Below are 26,564 nucleotides of genomic sequence, written 5' to 3'. Positions count from 1 at the left end.
GGCAGCACCTCCCCCCTCCCCTCCCCCCAGCGGTCCCCTCCCCCTTCCCCTCCCCGCCGAGGGCAGCCGGCGCCGGCCCGTCCCGTCGCGGGGCTCGGCGGGCTCAGCCGCGGCTCCGCTGCGCTCCCCCGGTGCTGCCCCCTCCCCATGCGGGTGTCGCGGGTGGGCGGCAGCCGCCGGCCCCCCCCCCGCCCCGGCATGGCTCGGTTCTCCGTCAAAGAGCACCTGGACGGGATCCTCTCCGACTTCGAAGGTGCGGCTGGGGCTGCGAGACCCCCCCGGGGGCTGCGACCCCCATTCGGGGCTGGGTACAGCGCGGGGGGATGCCCTCAGGGATGGGTATCGAGGGGGGGATGCTGCTGGGGCTGGGTATCGGGGGGGATGCTGCTGGGGCTGGGCGTCTGGGGGTGGGCATGGGATGCCCCCCAGGAGCTGAGCATCGCGGGTGGGGGCTGCTCTCTTCCCGACGGGGGCTGCGTGTCGTGGGGGCTGCTCTCCGCCCGCCCCCGGGGGTTGTGTGTCGGGGGGGGCTGCTCCCCACCCCCGACACCCCCGGGGGCTGTCCCCGGCAGAGCGCGCCTGCTGGCTTGTGCCTGATGAGGCGCACGGAGGGGGAGGGGGGGCGTGGGATGCAACCCCCCCCGGTGTTCGCGTGTACGAGCGCCCCCCGCCCCGAGCCGGTGGCCGGGGGGAGCCGGGGGCCGCGTCCCGCCGTGCACCCCCGTGCCCCCCCGGGCGGGTTTGCCTTCCTCCCGCCCGCGATCGGCCCCGGCCGCTTCCCGGAGGCCGCGGGGGGGGGGGCGGGGGTGGCGGGCGGCGAAACCCGACCCCGGGGCTGCTGCTGCACTCGCCGGGGAGGAATGTGTGCACCTACCCCGGGCACCTTAACCCCGCCGCTGCCGGCTGGCCCCCGGCTCCTGACACCCCCATATCCCCCCCCATCCCCCCATATCCCCCTCCATGCCCCCTGCCATCTGTCCACCCCATTCCCCACATATGCCCCTGCTATCCCCCCACACACCCTGCCATCCTCCCATATGCCCCTGCTATCCCCCCCATACCCCCTGCCTTCTCCCCCCACCATCCCCCCATATGCCCCTGCCATCCCCCCTGCTATCCCCCCATCCCCCCACCCGTATGCTCCTGCCACCCCCCTGCCTTATACCCCTGTCAGCCCCCCTATACCTCCTGCCATTCCCCAATATCCCCCTGCCATTCCCCCCGATGCCTCAACATCCCCCCCACCCCCTTCCATCCCCCCTAAACCCCCTGCCACCCCACACCTTCTCTGCACCCCCCCGTTGCTGCCCCCCACCCACCCTGTCACTCTGGACAGGCTTTGGGTGCGGATGGCCAGGGGCCAGGGGCAGGTGTGGGGTGACGCATGACACGGGGTAGGGGGGTTGCCGGCCCCATGGCCCCCCCAGCAGCCTGACCAAGCAGAACCGGCTGGAGAAATACCTGCCCGGGGGAGCTGTTATTAGCAGTGCCTACACCCTGGCCCCTGACCCCTGCCCAGCCCCGGGCACAGAGGTGAGCTGGGGAGGGGGCAGGGACGGGACCCCCCCACCCCACTGCCCCCAGCACTGTGGCCGAGCCCAGGCAGCAGCCACAGGGCTGAGGAAGAGGAGGGTGAGGTCGGCCTCGTGCCGGCAGTGCCATGCTGGGGCAGGCTGGCGCACGTGCCGACACGGTGGGGATGGCGGGGCGCAGCGGGGGCCACCCCCCCTCAGCCTCCCCGCTGGAGGCAGCCACCCGTGCTTGGCAGCGGGGATGAGGAAGGCTGCCTGGGGGGGGGTCTGGGCCCCCCGTGCTCTCCCGGGGGCCGGGGAACCAGCTGCCGGCACCCAACGATGCTGCTTTGGCAGAGCTGGCAGGAGCACGGCTCTTGGGGGGACCTCGTACTGCGGCTGGAGGGAGGGAGGGGGTGGCTACACCACAGGGGCTTCTCGGGGGTCCCGGCTGCTCAGACCTGCCACGGTGGTGCCCAGCCAGGCTGCGGTGCCCGGGGGGGGAGAGGGGCCACCCACCGCTGCCAAGCACCCAGCACCCACTCCGCTGAGGCAGGAGGCTGTGCACTGGAGCCAGGCGCTGTGATGCCTGTGGGCTGGCAGGGGGGGCCGGGGAGTGGGAGGCACATTTGCACTAGCAGCAGCCCCAGGGCCGTGCCATGGGGTCGTGGTTGCCACCACTGCTGGGAAGCCGTGTGGGAGGCTGCAGCGATAGCTCTGGGCTGCCTCGCCATCAGTAGGCTTCAGGGTTAATGCTCTGTAAGGGGCCGCAATCCTTCCCAGCCCGGCTGTTTGGATGGATACAGGGGGAGAGGGTCCGGGGGGGGATCCGGTTACTCGGCTGGATCTCTTACAGGGGGAATAAAGCGGGCAGTGTGCTGCGGGAGCCAGGGCAGGCCGGGCGCAGATAAACCGGCAACAATGATCAAACCCGCGGGGAACAATGCGGCAGAGCCGGAGGCTGCCGGCATCGAGCAGGGTTCCCATGCGGGATGAGCACACAGATGGCCCCTTGGCACCTGGCTGCATGGGGGCACCTCGGGGTGCTGGCACCGCACAGCACGGCTGGGGGGCCCGTGTACAGGGCTGGCCAGGGGGCTGGCGGGGGTGGGTGCCTGGCCATGGGTGCCATCGGGTGCCACTCTCATGTCAGCATCTCTCTCTGTCCCCAGCACTGAAGAAGTCCTTTGAGGTGGAGGATGGGGACGGGGCGTCCGGCTCCCCACTGGTGTCCCCGCTGCCCTTGGGCACTGGTGAGAGCTGCCGGCCGCTGCAGCCCGACCACCCGCCCCGCTCAGGCACCGCTGCCGGCCCCAGCCCAGCTCCCAGCCCAGTGCTGCACAGCCGGCTCAGCACCAGCCTCTCCGCTGGCCGAACCAACGGCAGCGCCAGCACCGGCATCACCCGCATCGCCTCCTTCCAGACTCACCAGGGCTTCATTGCGGGGCCGGGCAGTGACGGCGAAAGTCTCCGCAGCTCGTCCTCCAGCCTGGAGAGCCCTGCGCCCACGGGGCCCCCCCAGCCACCAGGCTCCCCCACAGCTACTGGCCCCAGCTTGAAGAAGGTCCCGTCCCATAACAGCGTCTTCCCAGCAGAACTGGAGCATCCCCTCTGTGGGGCTGCTGCCAGCCACGGCTCACTGCCAGCGCTGGACCTGCACATCGCTGAGGAGCCAGGGGTGGGGACCCCCCAGCTGGACCCCCTGCCGTGGGGCAGCCGGAGCTCTGCCACTCAGCCTCTCACCCACCAGCCTTCCTCCTCCCTGGCCCCATATGATGGCACCGAGGAAGCCCCAGGGCTGCTCACACTCCCCGAGGGGCCGGGGGGGCAGCTGCCAGGAGGGTGGGATGTGGCCCCCCGCACCCTGCCCCGGCCACAGCTGAGGGTCAGCCTCAGCGCCAGCCCCAGCCCAGCATGCCGGCCCCTGCCGCTCGCCCGGGGCCAGGGGGAGGCACCCCCGGCCCCCACCGCCCCTTCCCCAGCGAGGGCTGGGGGGCTGCCAGCCCCCCAAGCCACCACCTTCAAGCTGGTGTCCCAGCCGCAGACGGTGCAAGTGAGCTCTCAGCCCACCTTCCTTGGGGGACTGGTGCTGGTACCGGCCCTGGGGACTCTGGCAGCGGCCACTGGAATCAGGGCAAACCCCCCCGGTGCTGGGCTGGCGGGGCTGCGGGGACCCTGCGTGGTGGCAATGGCTCCTGGTGATGCTGCAGATGGCGGCTGGGCTGCGGTGACGCCAGAGCACGGTAGGACTTGCTCCTGTCCCCCCTCCTTTCTTCCCACTGGGACCCCCTTGCCGGGGGTGGTGCTGCCAGAACCCCCCGCTGAGCCCTGCTGCCTCCAGCCACCCTTGCACTGCTGATGCCAGGGTTGGCATTGAAGCAGGGTGATGGTGACACTGGGAACAGAATGAGCCCCACCGGCTCGCTGCTCCCCACCAGGGCCGTGGGGCACATTGGATGCCACCCGGCGTGGTGCGTGGTGTCTAGCGGGGGGGCTGTGCGGCGCGGAACTGAGTGCGGCACTGGCAGCACTCCCGGCCCGCCTGGCCCCGGGGTGCCTGGCGAGCTTCCCACGCCGCCCCAGCGCTAATTGTTTTCCCCAGCGCGGGAAGACAGGTCGGGACACATGTGCCCCATTGGCGGCCGAGTGCCGGGGCCCTGCGCGTGCCGGCTATCGCCGTGATCTTGTCCCGCGTCCAGGGCTTTTTTCCTCTCTCATCCCTCCTTGCCTTGGCAGGGGGACGGATCCTGTTCCTCCCTTCCCGTGGGGGTGGAGGAGGTGGCGGGGGGCCAAGGTGTGCTCGGGCGTGCTCGGCGCGTGCCTCGTGCCGGGGGGAAGGATGCGGGGCTCCCCGGCACAGCCGCACCTCTGGCTCCCACCGTGCCGGTGTGGGCATGGCCGAGCCTATGCCCATCCCCAAGCATGGGGTAGGGGACCCCCAGTGTCCCTCTTCCCAGCGGCTGCTCCAGGGAAGGCTGGAGGGCACTGGTGTGGCCGGAGATGGCCGCTGCCGCCGGTGCTCCCTGTTTAAGTGCTTGGGGTTCATTGCCCGTCTCGCTGGGGTGTCATGAGAGCCGCCGTCGCCAGGCTCTAAGTACTGACGCCGGTGAAGGCATCCATACATCTGCCGCGGGCTGGGGTGAATCATCCCCCAGCAATGCCCGTGGCCGCACTGCCCAGCCAGCCTGGCTGCCCCACCGGCCACCACTGCCCACGGCACCCGGCCAGGGCGGAGGGGACAGTGCTCGGGGCCAAGCTGGGGTGATGGGGACAAAGGGGGACAGTGCTCAGGGCTGAACCGGGGCGATGGGGACAGTGCTCAGGGATGAGCCAGGATGATGGGGACAGAGGGGGACAGTGCTCAGGACTGAACTGGGGTGATGGGAACACTGCTCAGGGATGAGCCAGGATGATGGGGTCAGTGCTCAGGGACAAGCTGGGGTGACGGCAGGGTGGCTGAGCGTGGCATGCCCAGGCTGAGGAGCAGGGCAGGAGCTGGCAGGCATCATGCGGGCACCGGCTGCCCTGCAGATGGCACGGGACTGGCAGGCACTGCTCGGCCACAGCGGTTTCTCTGCCAGGAAGAGGTGGGGACGCACAGTTTCCTCTCCCAGGAGGCCACCGTGGCCCCCAGCCGTTGGCACCCGTGGGTGGCCGTGGGTCAGTGTGGCATGCTCGGTCCCGTGCCCCATGGGAGGACGCGCCGAGCAAGCCAGCAGCCGCCGTGTTTCACTTCCACGCCGAGCGAGCGCCCGGGTCGCCCACGCAGGGCCTGGGGCGAGGAGGAGGAGGAGGAGGATCGGAGGAGGAGCTGTGGGCTGCAGCCGCCCTCCCTGCCTTGCACCCCAGGAGCCATTTGGCCCCGGTGACCAGCTCGCAGCAGCAGCAGCCCCGGCTCGGGCCGGCTTGCCCAGGTAGGGATGGTCGGGGCGGCAGCGGGCAGGGCAGCGTGCGGGCAGGGGGTGCTGCTGGTGAGCCCCCCAGGTACCCAGCAGGCAGGCGGTGCTGCGGGGCGCGGGGTTTCACTCAGTGGATCACTTCTGCTTCTGCTCATCGCCAGCAGCCAGCGGTCCCCAGCCCTGTGCCGTGGCTCCCGCCTGCACCACACACGGCAAGCCGGGCAGGCTGGCTCCGGGTCTGGCCGCAGATGGGTTTTGTCACCGCTGTCCCCTTGGGTTGTGTTTGGTGCTGGGAGAGGCACTGGCGTTTCTGGGTTGTGCTCGGCCAGGCAGGTAGAGCTGCAGTGAGCTCCTTGCCAGTGTAGTGGGCAGCTCTCCGTCCGCATCCCCAAAATCCTCCATCCCTTTGCCAGAGGGGTCATCTCTCCGTGCCCACCCCATCGGGAGCCAAGCTCTCCCCATCCGATGCCCAGTTCGGCACAGCGGCGAGCAGCCGGGCTGGGAGTTCCACTCCCGGCTCATCCTCTCCCAGCACCCTCCACCCCCAGAGCCTTATTACAGGCTTCCCCAGGGAACTGGCCAATTAGCCCCGCATCAGTAATTAAAACTGTGGAGGACACCATGGACCCGGGATTACTTGTCCCTGCCTGGAAAACAAGGGCATCTTTAATGAGTCCTCGAACAGGTCTGGCTGCAGGAGCCCTTCGCCCTGGAGGTGCGTGGTGATGCCGAAGAGCTTCCATGTGGCCACCCAGCAGCTGGCCATCGCTGATGGGTCTTGGCAGCAAGGGCAGGGACGTGGGGGGGCTCTGGCCCCACAGGGGAGGCAGTTGTGGGTGCAGCACTCAGCGCTGCCATGTGCCCCATGGTTCTGCCCACCACCCCTCCAGCTGTATGTGCCTGCTTGGCCATGCCACTGGCACAAGGCAACGGGTGATGGCTGGGCCCCTGCATGGGTGCTGCACCCTGGGGAGCACCCCAAGGAGCTGGGGGGGGTGCAAGCACTGCACCCTGCCTGTGGGGGCTGGCCACCCTGGGTGGCTCCAGGCAGTGGCTGCATCACTTGGTTCTGGCTCTGTCTGGCAGCTGCCAGGGCTGGCAGGGACCAGGGTGGGGGTACAGGGGGCCAGTGTGCCCTGGGAGCAGTGGCATGCCCAGGTGAGCATCGGAGAGGCGGGGGGAGTCCCAGCACCCCGCCCTCATCGTCCACCCTCACCCCCCCCCAGCTGGGTGTCACCACTGTCACCAGGAAGTCCCCAGCTGTTTCACCACTTCCGAGAACTCCCGTGGGGGGAGCTGAGACACACAGCACTGTTGTCCCCAACGCTGCCACCTTCCTGAGTACCTGCTGCCTGGCTGTGCTCCTGCTGTCACCCTGGCAAGGCGGTGGGTTTGCACCCACCAGTGAGCACAGGGTGCTGCGTTTCCCCCCACGCTGGGATGCTGTTGCTGTGGCAACGGGCATGTTTGGCTCCATCATCTCCTGGTGTCTCTGGGCTGGCTGGGGCCGGACCCTGCCCACATGTCCCTGGTCCCCAGGCTACGTGGCACAGGGCCGCGGCCCCGGCAGGCCAACTCGGCAGCCTCAGCCGTCAGCAAGCTGCCGCCTGAGCCTCGCCAACGCCAAGAACCGGTTGGCACATATGTGGCAGGCGGGGAGGCTGCGGCATGGGGGGACGCAGGCGCTGTGGGGCACTGCGGCAGCAGGGTGGGGGGCAGGACCACCACCTCACCTTGCCCCACCATGTGCACCGGGGCTGGGCATGGGTGCTGCTGAAGGGGCATGGTGCAGGGTGATCCCTGGTGCCAGACAGCCGGTGGGTGCCAGCGGGGATGGTACCCGCAAGTTGAGCGCTCCCATTCGGTGCCACTGCAGCCACCCATGGGGGTGAAGGTGATGAGTGCTGTGACGGGGGGACACACACAGCATCCCTGGGCTGAGGTCGGTGTCCATGCTGGCCTGGCTGGAGTCTGAGCGGTGCTGGGTGGGCACCTTCCCCACCCCGCTGGGCAACTGGTAAACTCAGCGCAGGGGCTTGGCTGTGGCGGGGAGGGGGGCTGCGGGGGGAGAGGGAGGGGGAAGGGATATTGCCATGCTGGTCATGCGTGGGAGCGGCAGCTTCGCCAGAGACGGGTTTGGTGCCAGCCAGGGGCTGGCGGGGAGAAGGGGGACGGGCTGCGGCGCTGATGGAGGCAAGGATGTTGATGGCGGGCAAGGGACCCCCCCTGACCGTAGCGGGGTGCTGAGTGAGGGCACCGCGGCGCCGAGGTAGGACCTGAACAATGGCCATGCCGGGCAGCAGGAGGAGGAGGAGGGGGAGGAAGAAAGGGCTTGGGGGCCCCCCAAGCTGCCACACAAAGGGCTGAGGCGGGCACAGGGCTCTGGTGGCCCCCAAGTTGAGGCACGCTCTAGGCAGGGTTCCCCGGGAAAAGCCTGCATGTCCCCAGGGCTTGGGATTGTGCTGGTGCCTGCGCTGCCCCTCCCCAGCCCCCCCCCCCCCTCCCCCATAGCTGCAGGCGGGTGCCCCTCACCCTGGCAGGGGCCAATGTAGAGTACAACGTGGGTGGCATGTCCTGCCCCAAGCCTGGAGCTCCCCAGGTGCACCAGGGCCACAGCGGGTGCTGCAGGAGGTGGCCTCGGTGTGGGTGGCAGCATGGGCTGGGTGAAGGGTGCCAGCGGTGGCCACGGTCCCCGATGCAACCACCTTGCAGAGCAACCGGTGGTATGGCAGAGGGTGGACAGGGCTGCCCGGTGGCGCGGGCACCCCGAGGATACCACTATGGCACCTCCCCGGCCCCCTCCGCCCAGGGGGGTGACATGCCCCGTTGCCATGCAGAGCCTCGCTGGCTGCCAGGAATGTGACGGGGCTGCATGCCCACCGGGACGGCTGCTGCTGGGGCAACGGTGCTGGCAGAGGGGTGGGCACTGGGGGGGTCTGGGCTCACCCGCCTTTGCCCACCCATGCAGGGAGCAGCCTGGAGCCTGAGGAGCGCAGCATGGAGCCATCGGCCATGCCGGAGGAGGAGATGCCCCCCAGCGTGGCACCCAGCCCGGCGGGCTGCCAGCTCTTCGGTTATGTGGGAATCGAAGCCGTGCTCGACCAGATGAAAATCAAAACCATGAAGACGGGCTTCGAGTTCAACATCATGGTTGTGGGTGAGCACTGGGCACGGGGTTTGCTCCCTGTTGGGGCAGGATTCCTGGCTCTGATGCTGCCATGTTGGGGGAAATGATGCTTTTAAGGGATTTAAGCATCAATAATCAGAAGAAGAGCAACACCCTGCACCCCATAACATAGTAATGCTGATGGGTGAGCTCGTCTCAACCTCCGGGATGCTCTGAAATGGGTACCAAGGGGTTATTGCCTTGGGGAATAAATTTATTCATGGGTTAAACCAGAGCTATCCCAAATGGATACCAAGGTGTTACTACCCTGGGGGAATTAATTTCCCGGGGTCGGGGGGTGGGGGGGGGCAGGACAGACAACAACAAAGAGCTGGTGTCCTCACAGGGCAGAGCGGGCTGGGGAAGTCAACGATGGTGAACACCCTCTTCAAGTCCAAGGTGAGCCGCAAAGCCTCGCAGCCCAGCCAGGAGGAACGCATCCCCAAAACAGTGCAGCTGCAGTCCGTCACCCATGGTAAGGTCTCTGCCATGAGATTCTGTCCCACCAACCCTGGAGAGAAGCTGGGGACCAGGGGTGGGTCTGAAGCCAGGGATTCAGCCTCCTCCCCGGTCCCCTCCTCCCCAATGCTTGGTCCCCACTGACCCACATCTCTGCCCCACAGTTATCGAGGAGAAGGGCGTGAAGATGAAGCTGACGGTGACGGATACACCGGGCTTTGGGGACCAGATCAACAATGAAAACTGGTAGGACACAGTGAGGTGCAGCACCCCACCTTGGTGGGTGGCAGTTTGGGGTGGTGGTTGAGCTCAGATGCTGTCCCCCAACTCCTCATCCTCAGCTGGGACCCCATCATCAAATACATCAACGAGCAGTATGAGAGGTACCTACGTGAGGAGATCCTCATTACCCGCAAGAGGAAGATCCCGGACACCCGGGTCCATGGATGCGTCTACTTCATCCCCCCCACGGGTCACTGGTGAGTCGCCATTCACAGCACCCATGGGTGTTCCCTGTGTGGTGGTGTGGGTCACCCTGGGGTGATGGTGGTGCGGGTCACCCCGGGGTGATGGTGATCCTTGGCAGGCTGCGCCCGCTGGACCTAGAATTCATGCGGCGGCTCAGTAAGATTGTCAACGTGGTGCCAGTGATCGCCAAAGCTGACACGCTCACCCTGGAGGAACGGGCAGAGTTTAAGCAGCAGGTGAGGGCAGGTCCCCAAGGGGATCCCAGGGTGCCCTGTGTCCCCCCAGCCCCGGCTCAAGCCCTGTATCCCACAGATCCAGGCGGACCTGAAGACCCACGCCATCAGTGTGTACCCGCAAGAGGACTTTGACCAGGACCCAGATGACAGGGTGTTGAATGACAGGATTCGGGTGAGTGCCGGGATGCTGGGATTGGGGATACTGGTCCCTGGGGACCACGGTGGGGGAGAGACACCCCTGGGGGAGCCTGGCAGCACCCCAGGGTGAGCACGCTTCTCTGTGCTGGCAGGAGAAGATCCCTTTTGCCGTGGTGGGGGCAGACCAGGAGCACCAGGTCAACGGCAAGCGGGTGCTGGGCCGCAAGACCAAATGGGGCATCATTGAAGGTGAGTAGAGCCCCTCGCACCCCCAGCCCTCCCCAGGTACGGCGAGTCTGCCGGGGCTGCGTGGAGCAGCACCTGTGGGTGCACCCCTGCCTGGGTGGAGCTGTGCTGGTGCTCCAGTGGTACTTGGAGCCTGCTGGGATGTGCTCCCTGGGCATCCCTTCGCTGCCCTGCCCTCCTGCCTGCACCCTGCCAGCCCTGCTGCCCGCTCTGCCTTGTTTTGCAGTGGAGAATCCAGCGCACTGCGAGTTCCCCCTCCTGCGGGACCTGCTGATCCGGTGAGTGGGGGATGGGGTGGGGGGGCCAACACCCCACAGGGGGGATGGCGGGGTGAAGGAGGATGGTGACTTGATGCCCTTCCTCCCCGCTGCCACCCCGGGCAGGTCCCACCTGCAGGACCTGAAGGACATCACCCACAACGTCCATTACGAGAGCTACCGTGTGCGGCGGCTGAACGAGAGCAACCGGCCAGCACTGAGCCCCCTCAACGGGCTGCCTGGCAAGGCCGAGGGCAGCAGTGACCTCTGAGCCACCACGTGCCCCCCGGCGCTGCTGCTGGACCCCCATAGCAGTGCCCATCCCCTGCCCAGCAGTGGCTGTGCCCGGACCCTGCCCGGGGTGAGGAGCCCCCCGAGAGTGCCAGACTGCCTCGGGTTGGGGTCCCCAGGTCCTTTGTCCCCAAGCTCCGCCGTGGGCACAGACCCCCTGGACCCTGCACAGCATTAAAGATGAAGCTGGAGCCTTCAACCTTCGCCATCATCATCCTCCTGCTGGACTCTCCATTTCTGACGTGCCACCCACCTTGTGCTGCTCCAGCCTCTGGGGCCGTGGGGCGAACCCCCCGCCCCCCCCCCCCAGCGATGTGTGCGGTGCCAGCACTGGGCAGCACACTGGGGAGGTGGCAGTGCTGCCGGCGGGGCGCTGGTGGTGCCAGGGGTGGCCAGGGCGGGCAGCGTGCGGGTCCCTCCCCAGGGCCACCTCACCCACCCTGCCGATGGCAGCTGGCACAACTGGACTTTGAGCCGCTTATCGGCTGGCGGAGGTGCCGGGAAGGGTGCGGAGGTGCCACCCACAAGGGTGTGTGGGGGCTACACCCAGTCGCTCCCCACCATGGCACCCCCCTGCCAGGGGCACCCGGCACTGGGTGCAGCCCCCCAAACCCCTCGGGGGGACCCGGTGGGTGCTGCCCTGCTGGCTGCCGGGCCCAGGGGCTGGGGGCATCGGGGCACCCCCCCCGGTACTCTGGGGGCGCATGAAAGGGCCCTTTGTGCCTCCCGCCATGGGGAGGGCCTAGGTGCCGTGCCAGGCTGGCAGCACACGGTGGCTCCACGCCTCAGGGCTCGGCGTCACCGTGAGTGCCGGCACCCTTCGCCCAGCCCCGCGTTAATGATCCACCCGCCCGCGCTGGTGCTGCCGCCAGCCCCCAGCAGCCACCCCCGGGAGCCCTGCGTGGTGGCGGTGGCAGCGGAGCTGGGGGTCCTGGGCACAGGTGGCTCGGGGGGGCCGGCAGCTCCCTGCCCCGCGCCCCACCCCTCTGTCCCGGCACCCAGATAAGAGCGGCTGTGGGCAGCACCCATTTCCTGGCCGCGGTGTGGGTGGGAGAGCTGGCCGGGACCATGGCCATGGTGACAGTGAACCTCCGTGCTGTGACCTCCTGGGTGGGCATCGCCCGGATCTTTGCCATCGTGTTGTCCTGCCTCGCCTTCAGCTTGGTGGCCTCCACCGGGGACTTTGGGGGTCCCTATGGGACATGGTGCATGTTCACCTGGTGCTTCTGCTTTGCCGTGACGTTGCTGGTGCTGGTGCTGGAGCTGCTGGAGCTCTACTCCAAGCTGCCGCTCTCCTGGGATGACTTCACCTCGGCTTTCTCCATGCTGGCAGCATTGATGGTCTTCACCACCTCAGTGGTCTTCCCCTCCACCTTCATCAGCAGCCCTTGCACCAGCAGCAAGTGTGCCCGGCAGGCTGTGGCCACCACCGCCTCCTGCCTCTGCTTCCTCGCCTACGCCCTCGAGGTGGGGCTTACCCGTGCCAAGCCAGGGGACATCAGCAGCTTCCTCTCCACTGTCCCTGGGCTCCTCAAGGTCTTTGAAGCCTACGTGGCTTGTCTCATCTTCTCCTTGCTGGATGCCTACAGTTCAGAAGCTGGCCTGCAGTGGTGTGTGGCCGTCTACTCCATCTGCTTCATTGTCACTCTCCTCATCATCATCTTCACCATCGGGCGGTGCCTCACCTACATGCCCTGCCCACTGGAGAAGATGCTGGTGGGCTACAATACCCTGGCCCTGATGATGTACATCACTGCCACTGTTATCTGGCCTCTCTACAGCTTCAGGGGGAAGAGCCGCCCCGACCCCTGCGACAGGAACTGCTGGTGGAACAAGTGCCTGGGGGTCACCTTCCTCACCATCTTCAACCTCATCGCCTACTTGGTGGACCTGGTCTACTCCACCAAGATGGTCTTCATCAGGGCATCTCCCTAAGGGCTGCAGGTGGCCCCGGTGGGGTGAGGGGTGGTGGGACGCGGCTGAGTGCCGGTGCGGGGCTGCCGGTGGAGCTGAGGAAGAGGCTGGACGCCTCGGAAAGCTCCTTCTCCCCACGCCGGAGCAGGGAGCCACAGGGTGCTCCCGGGGGTGCGCTCAGCCCCGTGCCCCAGGGGGCTGAGCCAGGCAGGGGGGGCCGGGGTGCTCCCAGACCCCTGCGGCCAGGGGGGGCTTTGGGATTAAATTGGGTCATTTTTCACTTGCTTCTGACTCCTTTCTTCCCCTTCCCGGCTTTCTGTGGGGCCCTCTTTGGTGGCATGGGTGGCTTAGGAGTGAGAAACGGGGGGCACCGGCAGCAGTCCGGGGGGGCACAGGGCTCCTGCAAATCTTTTCTCCTTGTTGACCGGAGGGAAGCAGGGCATGACTAGGAAAAACCCAACCCGGATGCCTTTGCCTTGGCACCGGCACAGGATCCTGCCGAACAGGTTCGGGAGGAATGCGGCTGCTGGGGGGGCTGAGAGCCCTCCAGGTCCTTGTCACCTGCACCGCCAGGTCCTCATTGCCACCACTGTCCCCCCTGCCCCACGCAGGAACCCCACTGGGTTTGGTCCCAGCCACGCTGGCAGGAGCCCTGTGCCTGCTGCTTTACCCTTTGGGGGCTGCTGGGGAGTCCCCTGTCTGGGGGGACACAGGGCGGGGGGTGGCTGTCACCCAGTGTCACCCGAGCTGGGGGTGCTGAGACATGTCCCTGGGAGGACGGTGGCATCCCAGGCATACCAGGAAGAAGGCAGCAGAGAGATGCAGGCAGGGGCAGATGTGCCTGGCAGGCAGAGCTCCTGGCACGGCACTCCCGGATGTGGGATGGGTGCCACACAGGGCACCCCGGCCACTTTTGGAGCCACCGTCCCCAGCCCATGCTGCTCACTCTGCCACTGCTTGCCCTGGCCCTAGCCACAGCCTGGGGCCATCCCCACTGCCTCTGGGCTGCTGGAGCTATGGGGCATGCCAGGGCCGTCACGGCTGCCTCTGGGCTCACTGCAGAGTGGGGTCCCCACCACTAAGAGATGGGACAGACCAGCTGCCACCATGGCTGCACCAGAAGGACCCAGCCTGGGACACCATGTGGCACCCATGGGTGGGTGAGTGTGATCTCTGCACCCTATGCCAGGGTCAACACTGTGGAGGGTCCCAGCACTGCCGGTGATGCCAGTGCCATGGGCTGGAGGGCTATGTGACAGGTGTCCTCTTCGCCGGGTCTGTGTCCCCACAGTGGTCATCACCCCGTGGCGCTGGATGAGGTGCCCCCTGCACCCCGGGCAGCGAGGCCGCAGCGTGTCACGGTGCCACACGTGCACAGGGCAGCATGGCACGGCATCCGTGCTGCTGGTAGGGCCGGGGGAGCCACTCGCAGCCTCCCCAGGCTTTGGGAGCAAATAAAGGGAGAACCGCAGCGGGCGGCGCAGCCCGGCCCAGTGCCCAAGCACGGCTATTTTTAGTGCCCAGGTTGATTGAAATTCATGGAGGAAAGAGGCCGGGGACACGTGGGGACGGTGGCAGCTGAGGAGTTGTGGCGCTTCGTGCCGGTAACGTGTTCGGCTGCGGGTGGCACGCGGGCGGTGCTGGCACAGGGGTGCGGTAAGGCTGGGGGGCTGGGGGCTAGGCTGGCAGTGGGGTGCAGGTGAGAGGGGGTACAGGAAGAGGTCTGGGGGGCTCCCAGCTCCCCACACCCGGTGGGGTGGGAGAGGCCAGCCTGGGACCCCCATCAGGGCTCTGTGCCTGTGGGACACCCCAGGGTGTCTCCTGGCTGGGGCACACGGCGGCTGCGGAGGGTCCAGCCGAGCCCAGTGGGTGCAGGGACCCCTGGTGCCATGCCGTGCCAGGGGAGCGTCCCAGTGCTGTGCCATGCCGGAGGGCGTCCCATGCTGTGCCCTGGGGCCGGTGCAGTGCCAGGGCTGGTGCTAGTGTGATGCTGGCACAGTGCGGTGCATATGTGGTGCCGGTACAGGTCCTGGTGCCGGTGCGGTGCAGGTGGTGGTGTGGGTGAGGTCCCGGTACTGGTGAGGGTCCCAGTACTGGTGCAGTGCAGTGTGGATGCCAGTGCAGTGTGGGTCCCGGTACCGGTGCAGTATAGGTAGCGGTTTGGGTGAGGGTTCCGGTACGGGTGAGGGTCCCGGTACTGGTGAGCGTCCCAGTACCGGTGCAGTGCAGTGTGGACGCCAGTGCGGTGCAGTGTGGAGCGGGTCCCGGTGCCGGTGCGGTGCACTGCTGGTGTGGGTGCGGATCCCGGTGCCGGTGCAGTGCGGTGCCAGCGCGGTGTGGGTCCCGGTGGTGTTGCGGCGCGGTGTGGATGCCAGTGCAGTGTGGGTCCCGGTGCCCGTGCAGTGCACTGCTGGTGTGAGTGCAGATCCCGGTGCGGGCCCCGGGGACAGTGTAGAGCGGGTCCCGGTGGTGGTGCGGTGCGGTGCCTCTGCCGGTGGGTGTCCCAGTGCGTTGTGATGCCGGTGCGGGTCCCGGTGCGGTGCGGTGCCGGTGCGGGTCCCGGTGCGGTGCCGGTGCATTCCTCCCCCTAGGGGTCGGTGTGCCGCGGCGCGGGGGGCGGTGCGGGGGGCGGCGCGCTCCTGCGCACGGCCCGGGACGGCCGGGGCACGGCGGCGGCGGGGAGCGGGCACCGCCGCGGGCCCGGGTGAGTGCGGCCGGGGCGGCGGGGGCGGGGCAGGGCGGGAGGGGAGCGCTGGGGAGCGAGGGCCCGGGCCGTGGGGAGCGGTGCCGGTGCTGCCGGTCCCGGCCCCGCCGTGCCCCCAGTCCGCCGCCGCCCCGGCATCGCCCGCTCGTCCCGGCGGCGCGGCCGGCCGGAGCCCCCGGGCAGCTCTGGGCCGCCCAACAGCCCCCCCGCCCCCGGCGGGACATCCGCCTCCCGAGCCAGCCCCAGCCGCCACCCCCCCACCCCGGACCGCTCCGAGCTGCCGCGGTGACGGGATGGGGCAGGGGCCGCGGCACCCTGGGGTGCCCCGTGCTCACCGGGGGGCCCCGGGGTCCCCCCTCCCTCCCTGCCGCATGCCGGGGCTGCCTCTGCCCCCCGGCCCGGGGCAGTGGGTTCCCGGGGCTGGGTGTGGAAGCCCCCCCGGGGGGGGGTTATGGCTTCCCGCAGCCCGGCACCAGCGCTCAGCCCTCCGCCCTGCCAGCGGGTGCCCCCGTGTCCCCCAGGGACGCTGCTGTGTCCCCCAGTGCCCCCAGGGATGCCCCTGCATCCCCAGCTGGACAAGCTGCCCCCAGACAAGACCCCTTGTGAGCCCCCACCTGCCCCCTCCAAGGCCTGGTCCCCTGTTCAGAGGAGGCTGCGGGGGGGAGCTCGCATCCCCTCCCTGCCCCAGGGGGCTGGGGGCCGCAGCCAGGAGCCCCCTGAGCTGCTGCTCTGTTACTCACCCTGAGCATCCCCAGCCCCTGCTGAAGCAGGGTCCGGGGGGGCAAGCAGGGGCTGAGGGGCTGAGCAGGGCAGCCTGGCAGTGCCACTGGCTGGAACGGGTGCTGGGGGACAGCCCTGGGCTGGGGGCTCCAGCCTAAGGAAGGGACATCCCATGCCAGGGATGTGACCATGGGTGCTCCCTGGGAGCAGCCCCACCGGGCAGGCCAGAGCGTGGGTGCCCAGGGGTGGGTCCCCATGAGCATCGGCAGGCCTGCTCCCACCCCAGTGTCCCTGCAACCCCCTCGCTGCGCTGGACACTGCAGTAGGGTGTGGATGTGGACCCCGAAAGGATGGCACCGTGTTTGGGGGACGACATGTGTGCTCCAAAACGGCTGCCTAGGGAAGCGGGTGCTTGCTTGGCAGGGAAGGGGTTAACGCCAGGGGGCTTTCGGGGTGCCGGGGTGTCCCCAGCCGGGTACACCCAGGCTGCTGCTCACACCGGTGACCTCACGCCACTGCCATGGCAACCGCTCATGAAGTCACCGGTGCTGAGAGCGGGGCGGCTGCCTCCAGCGTGGGGTGATGGGATGGGAGCGTGGGAGGCTGGCAAGCGCCAGCCCCCCCCCCCCCCCCTCACCGCACCCCCCGGGTCCCCCGCAGAATGAGCTGTGCCCCCGCCAGCGTCCACGCCTCCGCCTGACCCCTGCCACCATGCTCATCAAGGAGTACCGCATCTGTATGCCGCTCACCACCGAGGAGGTGAGTGTGGGGCGGGGGGGGGGTGGGGCTGCCTGTGCCCCCGGGGCCAGGTAGGAAGCAGGGGGGTGTTGGTTGGGAAGAGGGGTGCAGAGGTAGGAGAGCCCCGAGCTCCCCGCCATGGGTGCCAGGGACAGCTGCAGGCACGCACTGATGGAGGAGGCTGTGGGTGGGGGTCCCATACCTGCAGCAGTGGGGTGCCAGGGCATCAGGTCCCTGCCTGGAGAGCGGCTGGGGGACACGGCAACCCCTTTTGGTGTCCCCTCGTGGCACGGTTTGTGGCAGGGACTGTCTGCCTCGGCCGAGCTGCTGAGGTGTGCTTTGGGCTCGCGTGCTCTGTGCGAGTGCTGAGCCGTGTTTTGGGGTGCAGGCAGGGGGGATGTTGCATTCCTGAGCACGGTGACCTTGGGGCACCGAGCCTGATGGCAGCGCAGGGGGCTGCTCGGGGGCAGCCCAATGCCAGCACCATGGGATGAGCCTGCAGGCAAAGGGCACCGGGTGTTTGGGTGCCCGCAGCACCACAGCGCTCGGGGCGGCTGCTCCGATGGGGACCACAGGCTCAATCCCTGCTCCAGCAGGGAGCCTGAATCTCCATCGGCAAACAGTGGTGATGGCTAGCAGCCGGTGGCATCTCCGGCCAAAGGTCGCTCCTGAGCACCTGGAGCTGATGGGGCCGTTTCAGGGAGCAGGGAGGCACGGCAAGGGTGCCCACGGCAGCAGCACCAGCCCTCCCTGGGTGCTGGGTTTGTGTTCGCACCTGGGGAAGGTTTTCAATTAGGCGGAAAGAGGCGATAAGATCGCGCTGGCGGTTAGGGTGATGGATGAGATCTTCAGCAGAACAATAAAACACTTATTGCACAGCCACATCATCAAATACATGCAGACACGTATTTATATCCATATCCATATCTCTTTCTATATTATATATATGGTTTCTCCTGGCTCCCAGGTTGCTTGCTGGGCAGAAAGCCTCTAGGCATTCTGCACGGCACTTGGGCACTGGGGAAGAGCCGGGGGGGGCAGGATCTGACCCTCGCCAGGGTGCTGGAGGAGCCCAGGGGCAGAGAGGTGAAACAGGGTACTCCAAGAGACCCCTGCCTGCTGCACGGCCCGGGGTCTGACACCCCTTTGCTCCGTGCCTCAGTTTCCCCTCTCAGTGGTGTGCCTGGAAAGCCATTAGCCCCCAGTGCTGGGGGGGCTCCGGGGCAGGGGTGGCAGTGCTGAGGCCGGGCGCTGTGGTTGCAGTACCGCGTGGGGCAGCTCTACACCATCAGCAAGCACAGTCACCAGGAGAGCGAGAAGGGCGAGGGCGTGGAGGTGGTGAAGAACGAGCCTCACGAGGACCCCATCCACGGCCCTGGCCAGTTCACCGAGAAGCGCGTCCACCTCTCCAGGTGAGGCTGTGGCTTTGGCGAGGGGTGCTGGGTCGAGAGGGGGGCCCCACATCTCTGGGTAAGCACCGTGGTGGGTGGCGTGCGCAGGCAGTGGGTAGCCCCATCCCTCCCTCCAAAATTCCCAGGGAACATCCTTTCTGGGTCCTTGACACCCTGCAGTATGGCTGCGCCCATCTCCCAGGGGTGCTTCTATCTTCAGGGCTGCACCCAAGTCCTGGAGTGCACCCATCTTTGGGGCCTGCACCCGACTTCAGGGGCTGCACCTATCTCTCAGGGTGTGCCCATTCTCCCAGGCATGCACCCATCTTCAGGGACTGCACTCATCACCCAGGGTGCACCCACATCTTCCTAAGGGTGCACCCCTCTCTGGCAGCCGTACCCATCTCCTGGGGTGCACCCATCTTCAGGGCATGCACCCATCTTGTAGGGGTGCACCCCTCTCCCGGTGGGCACCCATCTCTGGGTACCGGTGGGTGCCTGGGCTGCAGCACAGGGCTTGGCAGGGATGCTCCAGCTGCTGCTCAGCCCATCCCTGGGGGTGTCCCTGTGTCCCCACACGCAGCCCCGAGTGCTCGTTGGGCAGCTGCTGGCATCCAGAGCTGCTGTCCCCATGTCCCCGCTGCCAGCTGCGGCACGGGCATCGGCTGCCTCCCCGCCAGGGAGTAGCTGGCGTGAGACGGGCTATTTTTAGCCACAGCACTCACGATTCCCCTCTCGGGGATGGTATTTATAACACATGCAAATTAATCAAAACCCACCTCCCAGCTCCCCTGGGGGCCTGCCGAGGCCTGATCCTGCCCAGGGAGTGTGGGCAGCTGCAGGGTGCTGGGCAGGGTGGGCAGGGTGCTTGGGGGGGATAGGAGCACCCTGGGGTCCTGGCCCTGCGCTGGTGGAGGGGGTCCTTGGGGAAGGGATGGGATGGGGGTCCCTGGAGGGGAGGTAAGGGTGCCTGGGGAGCAGGTGGGGGTCCTGGGGAGAGGACTGAGGCACTGGGGTGGAGCTGAGGGTCCTGGGGAGGTGGCACGGGTCCCTGTAGGGGGGTTCCTAGGGTGGAGGTGAGGGTCCTGGGGTGGAGGTGAGTATCCTGGGGAGGTGGCATAGGTCCCGGGGGGGTGGGGGGGTGGAGGGGCGGTCCTGGGGTGCAGATGAGGGTTCTGAGGAGGTGGCGGGGGTCTCTGGGGAGGGGTCCCGGGGTGGAGGTGGTGCAGGGGTTCCTGGGGAGTGATGGAGTGCAGGTGAGGGTCCCTGGGGGGATCTTGGGGTGGAGAGTGCATGGGGGGTGCTGGGGTAGAAGTGAGGGTCTCTGGGGAGGGGATGGGGGTCCTGGAGCTGGGGCTGTGCCATGTGGGGCTGTGGCAGAGCAGGGCCAGTGGCACTGGGCAGAGCTGTGCCCACCATCCATGTCCTGCCCTGAGCGGATCCCCCCCTGCCGCCACCCCCTGCAGCAAACTGCCAAGCTGGGCGCGGGCAGTGACCCCCCGCATCTTCTACATCACGGAAAAGGCCTGGAACTACTACCCCTACACCATCACCGGTGAGCCCTGGGCAGGGCGCGGGGACGGGCACCTGGGCACCCTGCCCCTCTCTGGCAGCAGTGGTGGGCTGCCAGGGGAGCCCGGCCATGGCCACTACACACTACCTGCTCTCACCGCTCCCTCTCTCCCCCTTGATGCCATCCGGTGATGCCACCCCGTGATGCTGATGTGCCATGGTGTCCCTGCAGAGTACACGGTAAGGAGATGGCACTGGGGAGACATGGACCCTTCCCCAGCACTTAGCATGGCTGGGGAGGGGGCACTGGGGTGGGTGTCCTCCAGGTCTGGGTGTCCCTTGGGGTCAGCACTGTTAGAGGTGGGCATCCCTTGGGGTTGGGTTTCCCTTGAGGTGGGTGTCCCCCAGGGCTGGGTGTCCCTTGGGGTTAGCGTTTTTAGGGGTGAGTGTCCTTTGGGGTGGGTGTCCTTGGGGCTGGACATTCCTTGGGATTGGGTGTCTTTGGGGCTGGGCATCCCTTGGGGTGCGTGTCCCTCAGGATGGGCATCCCTGGGAGTGGGTGTCCCTCAGGACGCCTCAGGATGGGCATCCCTGGGAGTGGGTGTCCCTCAGGACGGGCGTCCCTTGGGGGCCAGCTGATGGCTGCTCCCTGCAGTGCTCCTTCCTGCCCAAGTTCTCCATTTACATCGAGACCAAGTACGAGGACAACTGCGGGGACAGTGAGAACGTGAGTCTGCACCACAGCTGAGACCTGGCAAACTCATCGGGGGTGGGGGGTGGGGGACGGGACACAGCTATGCAGCTGGTGCCTCTCCCCCTCTCTCCCCTCCCCAGATCTTCCACAGCGATAAAATCCTGGGCGACCACGAGGTCTCCTTCCTGGACATCGCCTTCGACGAGATCCCCGAGCGGTACTACCGCAGCCTGGAGGTAGCACGGCTGGGGGTGGAGTGGGGTCTCCAGGGCCACCTCCTTGTCCCCTGTCCTGGGGGGCTCACGGCCCTGCTCTGCTTCCCCCAGGACCCCCGTTTCTTCAGCTCCACCAAGACGGGCCGGGGGCCGCTGCGGGAGGGCTGGCGCCAGCACACCAAGCCCATCATGTGCTCCTACAAGCTGGTGAGCGTCAAGTTCGAGGTGTGGGGGCTGCAGACGCGGGTGGAGCAGTTCGTGCACAAGGTGAGGGGGGCCCAGGCTGGAGTGGGGGGACACTGGGGGGCAGTGACAGTGTGCTGACCCCTACATTGCATTGCAGGTGATCCGGGACATCCTGCTGATCGGGCACCGGCAGGCTTTCGCCTGGGTGGACGAGTGGTGCGGTGAGTCTGCGGGGCCACCCGGGCGAGGGGGGAACACAGTCTCCAGGGTGGCTGTGGACCCCCAGGGTGGGAGGGGGCTGCAGGTTTAACTGCCGATGCCACTAACCCCATGGGCAGCTACCACTGTTCGCCCGGCTCCCCTGCAACCTGCTGCCTGCTCCCCCTGCTCTGCTCCCCCTGCTCCCATGCCTGCCTGCCCCCCACACGCTGCCCCCTGCGCACTGCCCCCCGCACGCTGCCTGCCCCGCTGCATGCCTGGGGAAGGCTTGGCTGGAGCAGGGGCAAGGGAGAGGAGCCCCAGCATCCCTGCCTGCGCTGCCTGCATGCCTGGTCTGGCAGGGAGACATGCTGCAGGCGGCTGCCACATGCAGACACCGGGCCTGGAGCCCCATGTTTGGCGATGGCCAGCACGGGGGCTGGCATGGGCACGGGGCCGTCCCGGTGAGCGGCTCTCTGCCTTCCAGACATGTCCCTGGAAGAGGTCCGGGCCTTCGAGACTCAGATGCAAGTGGCCACAAACCAAAAGCTGGGGAGCCAGCACCCCTAATCCCCGCTGCTGCCCGCTGCCTGCAGGGGACGGAGACCCTGGACCCCGCCATGCTGCCTGCAGGCGGGTGCAGGTGGGGGGGCTTGTGCACAATGCATGCTGAGCCCCCCCTGCACCCTGCGGCGGAGGGTCCCCCCACTGCCCAGCTGCCCTCCCCTGCCTGTGCTGCCTGTCCATCCCTTCCCTGCTGCTGGCTGGGCTGGTGCTGGAGCGGGGGGCTGGCTGCACCGCCCAGTGTCCCCTTCTCTACCCATCCCCCTGTCCCCAGCCCCTGTCCCCTTCCCCGTCCCCAGCTCGGGGGGAAGCCGGTGAGCAGGGCACGGGTTGCCCCAAGATGACGGGGTGCAGGATGCGGCTGTGCCGAGCGGTCCCAAGCCTGGCTGTGCTCGGCAGGGATGACGATGGAGGAGGTGCGGCGCTACGAGCGGGAGACGCAGGAGGCCACCAACGAGCTCATCGGCCTGGTGGCACCCACCATCTCGGTCAGCGAGGTGGGGCAGCCCACAGCCACGCACTCGGCCCCTGCCAGCGCCCCCTCCACCCCCCTTGGCGACGAGGCCCCCGATTTCCTCACTCCCCCCAAGACTCGCCCGCGCAAGAAGTCGGCGCCGGAGACCCTGACGCTGCCCGCACTGCGGGAACGTGCCAGCGCAGAGTGATGCCGGCAGTGCCGCACCGTGCTACCTCCCCGGCTGGACTGTGCCAGCCCTGCTGCCCACCACGGCCCCTCCAACAGGTGCCAACCCCAGGGAGGGACCCACTGTCGGGGCGCAGGGAGCCCCGGGGGGGTACCAGCCTCTCTGAACCATCACGGGTGCCCAACGTGGGTCCTTGCCAGCACTGCTATGCCAGACCTGCTGGCTGCACGGGGAGGGGACGCCAGGCCAGCAGGGGTCCCTGGCAGCATCGGGCGATGCCACAGGAGCCGGTTTGCTTGGCTCCACCTGCCCGGTTTCTGCAGGGGCTGCCAAAGCTGGCGAGCAGCAGGGTGGCAGCACCCAGTGCCCGTGTGCCGTGGCTGCGGTGGGTGCCGGTGCCAGGCTGAGCATCTGCAGAGGCTGGCGGGCGATTCTGCAGCACCATGCTGCAGGGTGGGCACCAGCGCAGGGGCCGAGCACATGTGACAGTGACAGTGACAGCTGGGTGCTGGGCTGGGGCTCCCCGCGGGACCCCAGGGGCTGCACAGCCCCATGCACGGCACGTCCCGCAGTTGGGGTCCCCTTTGCCATCCCTCCAGAGGCTGTGGCTGCCCAAGATGGCTGGGGCAGGCTCAGCCCTCCGTTTTCTTTGGGAAAACAAAGGCCTTTTTGGAAATAAAGCTCAAGACATGTCAGGCAGCTGCTGGCAGTGGTTTATTTGGCACCACGGAGGGGTGCCATGCCTGTGCCGGGGTGCTGCATCCCCTGGGTCTGGATGTGTGCAGTGAGGATGGCTGATCCTGTGATGGAGAGACAGGGTCCTGGGACAGGGCAGAGAGCAGCTGGGGTTTGGGTGGGTAAGGCAGGCAGGACTGGGTCAGCCCAGCACCGGGGCGATGCCCCCAGCAGCACTGGGCTCCTCTCCCTGCCAGTCATCACCATCCTCCAGCTCCTCGGCGCCTGGCACAGCCGATGCCGCTGGCCCCAGCAGGGTGATATAGTAGGAGCTGCAGTAGACTGGTGCCTTGTTGGGGCTAGAGTAGACCTGCTCGGGCCGGAGTGAGGCAAAGGGGTTGGTGGCGTAGCCCATGATGTGCATCTCGAGCTCCACCAGGATCTGCAGGGAGGACTTCAGCTCCTGCTCACTGCCGGGAGAGGGGGAGGACGGGCCCGTTACTGGCTGGCAGTGCTGGCATACCGGGGACAGCGGGGCCATGCTTACCTGTAGACAGTGAAGAGGGCGGGCAGGCGGTAGTCCCGCAGCAGCAGGAGGGTGGGCAGCCAGCCTGCCAGCAGGTCTGGGCAGGCGTGGAAACCTGCAGGGACACAGCAGTAACGGTTCCACCTCCCTGCTGTCCCACCCCAGCCCGGGACAAAGCTGGCTCTAACAGCACCCGCTCCGTGCTGGAGACCCCTGGGGTGCATGGTGAAGCTGGCAATAGGGCTTGGAAACCCTTAAGGTGGGTCCTGTCTCCCCACCAGTATGAGGGGCACCCCTGGCGCTGAGTCCTGGGCCACTGCACTGAGACTTGAGGGCAGGGACTCCTTTGGGTGCTGCTCACACCCACTGACCAGCAGGTGGGTGGTGGCGAGTGCCTGGTGGGGGATGAGGCAGCCAAGCCCCAGGGGTTCACCCTAGCTGCCTGTTGTGGCTTGGTGCAAAGCCCTGGGTATGTCCCAGGCCACCAGCAGGCTCAGTCCCAGGCACTGCCAGGCTGCTCAGGAACTACCCTGCACCCTGCCAAGGATGTCCCTCTCGAGGCAGTGGGCTGGCGAGGGGCCAGGCCCCTCTGTGGTGCAGGCACTCACCCGGGTGAAAGCCCACCACCAGGTCAGGGCGGGCAGCCAGCTTGGTCTCCACGTGACTTTCCCAGAAGTCGTGGTAAAGCCCCTTGTAGCTGCTGAGATAGACCCTTCCCCGGGGTGCTGGCTTGGCCAGGGGTGGCCTCATGATGGGTCCATTGACCACATCCACTCCAATCATCACCACCTCCATGCCCCAGTGCCCTGGAAACATCCGCGTCAGCTCATCGTAGTCCGTCAGCCGGGTGTTGAGGGTCTCAACATGGGATGCCCCCACCACATGCACAGTGAGGGCCTTGGTGAGGGGGTTGATGCCAAAAAGCCGCAGCCCCAAGCCGATGGTGAGCGGCCGCGAGTGGAAGTCAGTGACCAGCCGCCGGACGGATTCGCACAGCTCTCTATCCTCCGGCCGGGGCTTCCCGGCATTGGCCCAGAGGATAGTCATGTACCGCCCAGACAGGATGGCACCCAGCTTCTCCTCCAGCTGCCCCTGCATGGAGAACCAGTCCTCCCAGCCCTCCACATCCCGGGCGGGTTTTGTCCAGGTCTCCGTGGGGAAGGGGATATCTCCTGTGGGGTAGGAAGAAGCGCTGGAGGTTGCAGTGGTGGCCCCACAACCCAGGCTGCCTGTCCCACCTGGGCTGAAGGGGTGCTGGACCCGACCAGGGGAGCTGGAGCCAAGGGTAGAGACCCCACATCCCTCCACAGGACACATGCAGCCTGAGGAGGGGGCACTCAGGCAGGCTGGGTAGGGACACGCAGGGTGGGAGCAGTGTTCCCTGCCCCACCTGTAAAGATGAGCCACTCCACCAACCGATCCAGGGCCACCAGCTTCAGCTTCTTGCAGAACTTCTTGTGCAGCGGCCAGTTGGCACGCTGGCACACCACGCCGCAGTAGTACACGTTTTGGCACCTGGGGAGAGAGGGACAGCATAGGCAGCCATGGGGGCAGGGGGGCAGGATCCGACCCACCAAGCCTGGCTCCCTGCCACCCCCTCCCAGGGCTGCATCGCTGTTTTGGGGGTGTCCTGTGGGTGGAGGTGGGCGCAGGGGCCAGACACCCCCAGCTTTAGCCCAGCCACCGGGCTGGAAGTGAGGGGACAGATCTAGCCCCCATGTGTCAGACCCGCTTCCCCTTCCCATACCTCTTGCATCGCCGGAGGCTTTTGGGGTCAGGGAGGGCATCGGGGAGCTTCTTGCACTCGGCGCAAAACTTGAAGGTGTCCTCCATCTTCTGGAACATGTCGAAGTAAGTCCGGATGCCAAAATCACTGCCGCTCTTCCTCCCATCCATGGCAGACCTGCAGACATCAGTGGGGTGGGGAGCAGGACCCTCACGGCAGGGCTGATGTCCCCCCTCCAAGGCTGCCAGGATTTTTAGCTCCAGCCAAGAGCATCCTGGCCCGGGGGGGGGATGGGGAGCTGGGGAGTGGGCTGGTGAGGGGCACACCCAGAAGCCCCATCAGAGCAGCCCCCATGTGTGCTGAGCCAGGAAGGTGGGACGAGCCAGGGGAGATGCTCCAGCTGTCAGCACAACACAAGATGCTCTGGCTGGGGAGGAGGAGAAACACACCCATGGCAGCACCCATGGGTGCTCACTCACTTGTAGTCCTCGTAGCTCTTCATGTTGAGCTTCTGGAGGATGACGTGGGACAGCCCCGGTACGTTGTGGTCCATGGCCTGGAAGCCCAGCGAGTCCACGTCGGGAGCAGTCACCGCTGGCTCCTTCATGGGCTTCTTGGGGCGGCTGGTTCTGGTGGCAGTGCCTGCACATTGCTGGGCCATGGCGGCTGCAGGAGAGCGGGGCACAGGCGAGGGGGCAGGTTCGCAGGTCCCAGGCTGCTGTCGGGGTCTCCCACACCGCCCACTGCCCCCACGCCGCCTCCCGCCCGCCATCCTGTTGCTCGTTGCTCCTTGCTCGTCCGGGGAACGGAGGAGGCGGGTGAAGCTGGTGACCGGCCGCACGTCCCTGCTGGCGAGGGGGAGCTGGGCTCAAATGTCAGCCCCGAGGAGATAGTGGCACAGGAGCAGGCGCAGCCCCTCCAGCAGGAATCAGATAGCGGAGCTATTCTGGTCATGCCCTCCCAGGGAACAGGCCAACCCGCTCCAGGGGTCCGGCACCCGCCCCAAAAGCCGCCGGTGGTGGCAGCGGGGTCCCCTGAAACCCCTTCTGCCCTGCAGCTGCCCCCACACTGCACCCCTGGGGGAGCTGGAGTGGCTGCCCCAGCCACCAGGGCCTCTCCCCTCTGTCCCCATGGGGCCTGCCAGCCCCCTGCTGTGAGGCCTGACCCCGGCCCAGCCTGTGGGGACCCCCAGTCTGCCCCAGGGGTCCCAGTGGGGTGTGAGCGAGCGGCTGGGTGGGCACGGCGACCTCTGCCAGGAGGGGCTGGGGGCCTCGAGTGGGGCTGGGGCAGTAGCTGGACTCCCCGGGGGCACCCCGGGCTGCAGGGGAGGGCATGGTGGCCCTGCAGCACCCCCAGCCGATACGGGAAGGCAGATCGGGGGAACCCCCACCCCACGGGGCGCCCCACAAAGGGCCTGGTAAGGGCTGCCCACACCCATCATGGCGGCGGCAGCGGCTTCACGGACACGCCCCCCAATGACGCGGTG

The 26,564-nt window shown here is 67.5% G+C and overlaps 4 protein-coding genes across 5 annotated transcripts; 3 read left to right on the top strand and 1 right to left on the bottom strand.

The window, feature by feature from the left end:
* Window positions 1–73: 73 nt before the first annotated feature.
* Window positions 74–10,882, top strand: SEPTIN12 (septin 12). Of its 2 annotated transcripts, XM_055709632.1 has the most exons (11): window positions 74–253; window positions 2,684–3,754; window positions 8,379–8,567; window positions 8,923–9,051; window positions 9,200–9,281; window positions 9,377–9,514; window positions 9,622–9,739; window positions 9,816–9,911; window positions 10,030–10,126; window positions 10,350–10,401; window positions 10,507–10,882. In XM_055709632.1, the coding sequence occupies exons 1-11, from the start codon at window positions 148–150 to the stop codon at window positions 10,649–10,651; spliced, it is 2,223 nt and encodes a 740-aa protein (XP_055565607.1). In that variant the 5' UTR covers window positions 74–147; the 3' UTR covers window positions 10,652–10,882. The 2 variants fall into 2 exon arrangements, with proteins under 2 accessions (XP_055565607.1, XP_055565608.1); XM_055709633.1 differs by lacking the exons at window positions 74–253; window positions 2,684–3,754 and adding an exon at window positions 5,127–5,425.
* Window positions 10,883–11,019: 137 nt separating this feature from the next.
* On the top strand, window positions 11,020–12,865 carry LOC102050269 (myeloid-associated differentiation marker homolog). The gene is given in 2 exon segments (XM_005436825.3): window positions 11,020–11,440; window positions 11,442–12,865. Coding segments are annotated over 2 exon segments (1,230 nt in total). The 5' UTR covers window positions 11,020–11,375; the 3' UTR covers window positions 12,607–12,865.
* A 2,504-nt stretch (window positions 12,866–15,369) lies between these two features.
* On the top strand, window positions 15,370–22,846 carry LOC102058368 (cytoplasmic phosphatidylinositol transfer protein 1-like). Its single transcript, XM_055709664.1, is given in 10 exon segments — window positions 15,370–16,616; window positions 16,619–16,768; window positions 18,011–18,159; window positions 19,605–19,693; window positions 19,883–19,890; window positions 20,306–20,377; window positions 20,485–20,580; window positions 20,671–20,826; window positions 20,903–20,966; window positions 21,907–22,846. Coding segments are annotated over 10 exon segments (1,137 nt in total). The 5' UTR covers window positions 15,370–16,529; the 3' UTR covers window positions 22,173–22,846.
* An 8-nt stretch (window positions 22,847–22,854) lies between these two features.
* On the bottom strand, window positions 22,855–26,479 carry MSS51 (MSS51 mitochondrial translational activator). The gene is made up of 6 exons (XM_055709663.1): window positions 25,558–26,479; window positions 25,100–25,255; window positions 24,743–24,867; window positions 23,961–24,524; window positions 23,374–23,467; window positions 22,855–23,296 (listed from the first exon to the last, which is right to left on the bottom strand). Exons 1-6 carry the CDS (start codon window positions 25,848–25,850, stop codon window positions 23,029–23,031), a joined length of 1,500 nt encoding a protein of 499 aa, XP_055565638.1. The 5' UTR covers window positions 25,851–26,479; the 3' UTR covers window positions 22,855–23,028.
* Window positions 26,480–26,564: the final 85 nt, after the last annotated feature.

Source organism: Falco cherrug, chromosome 4 (assembly GCF_023634085.1).
Source record: "Falco cherrug isolate bFalChe1 chromosome 4, bFalChe1.pri, whole genome shotgun sequence".
Lineage (NCBI taxonomy): Eukaryota > Metazoa > Chordata > Aves > Falconiformes > Falconidae > Falco > Falco cherrug.
The sequence above is the reverse complement of the archived record's forward strand: the minus strand, read 5'-3'. Positions and strand labels throughout refer to the sequence as shown.

Coding starts and splice junctions, on each gene's coding strand:
- SEPTIN12 (XM_055709632.1), top strand. CDS start 148: ATGCGGGTGTCGCGGGTGGGCGGCAGCCGCCGGCCCCCCCCCCGCCCC. Junction 3,755..8,378: donor TGCGGTGACGCCAGAGCACG/GTAGGACTTGCT, acceptor CCACCCATGCAG/GGAGCAGCCTGGAGCCTGAG. Junction 9,740..9,815: donor GGGCAGAGTTTAAGCAGCAG/GTGAGGGCAGGT, acceptor TGTATCCCACAG/ATCCAGGCGGACCTGAAGAC.
- MSS51 (XM_055709663.1), bottom strand. CDS start 25,850: ATGGCGGGCGGGAGGCGGCGTGGGGGCAGTGGGCGGTGTGGGAGACCC. Junction 25,256..25,557: donor AAGAGCTACGAGGACTACAA/GTGAGTGAGCAC, acceptor TGATGTCTGCAG/GTCTGCCATGGATGGGAGGA. Junction 24,868..25,099: donor AGCCTCCGGCGATGCAAGAG/GTATGGGAAGGG, acceptor CTCTCTCCCCAG/GTGCCAAAACGTGTACTACT.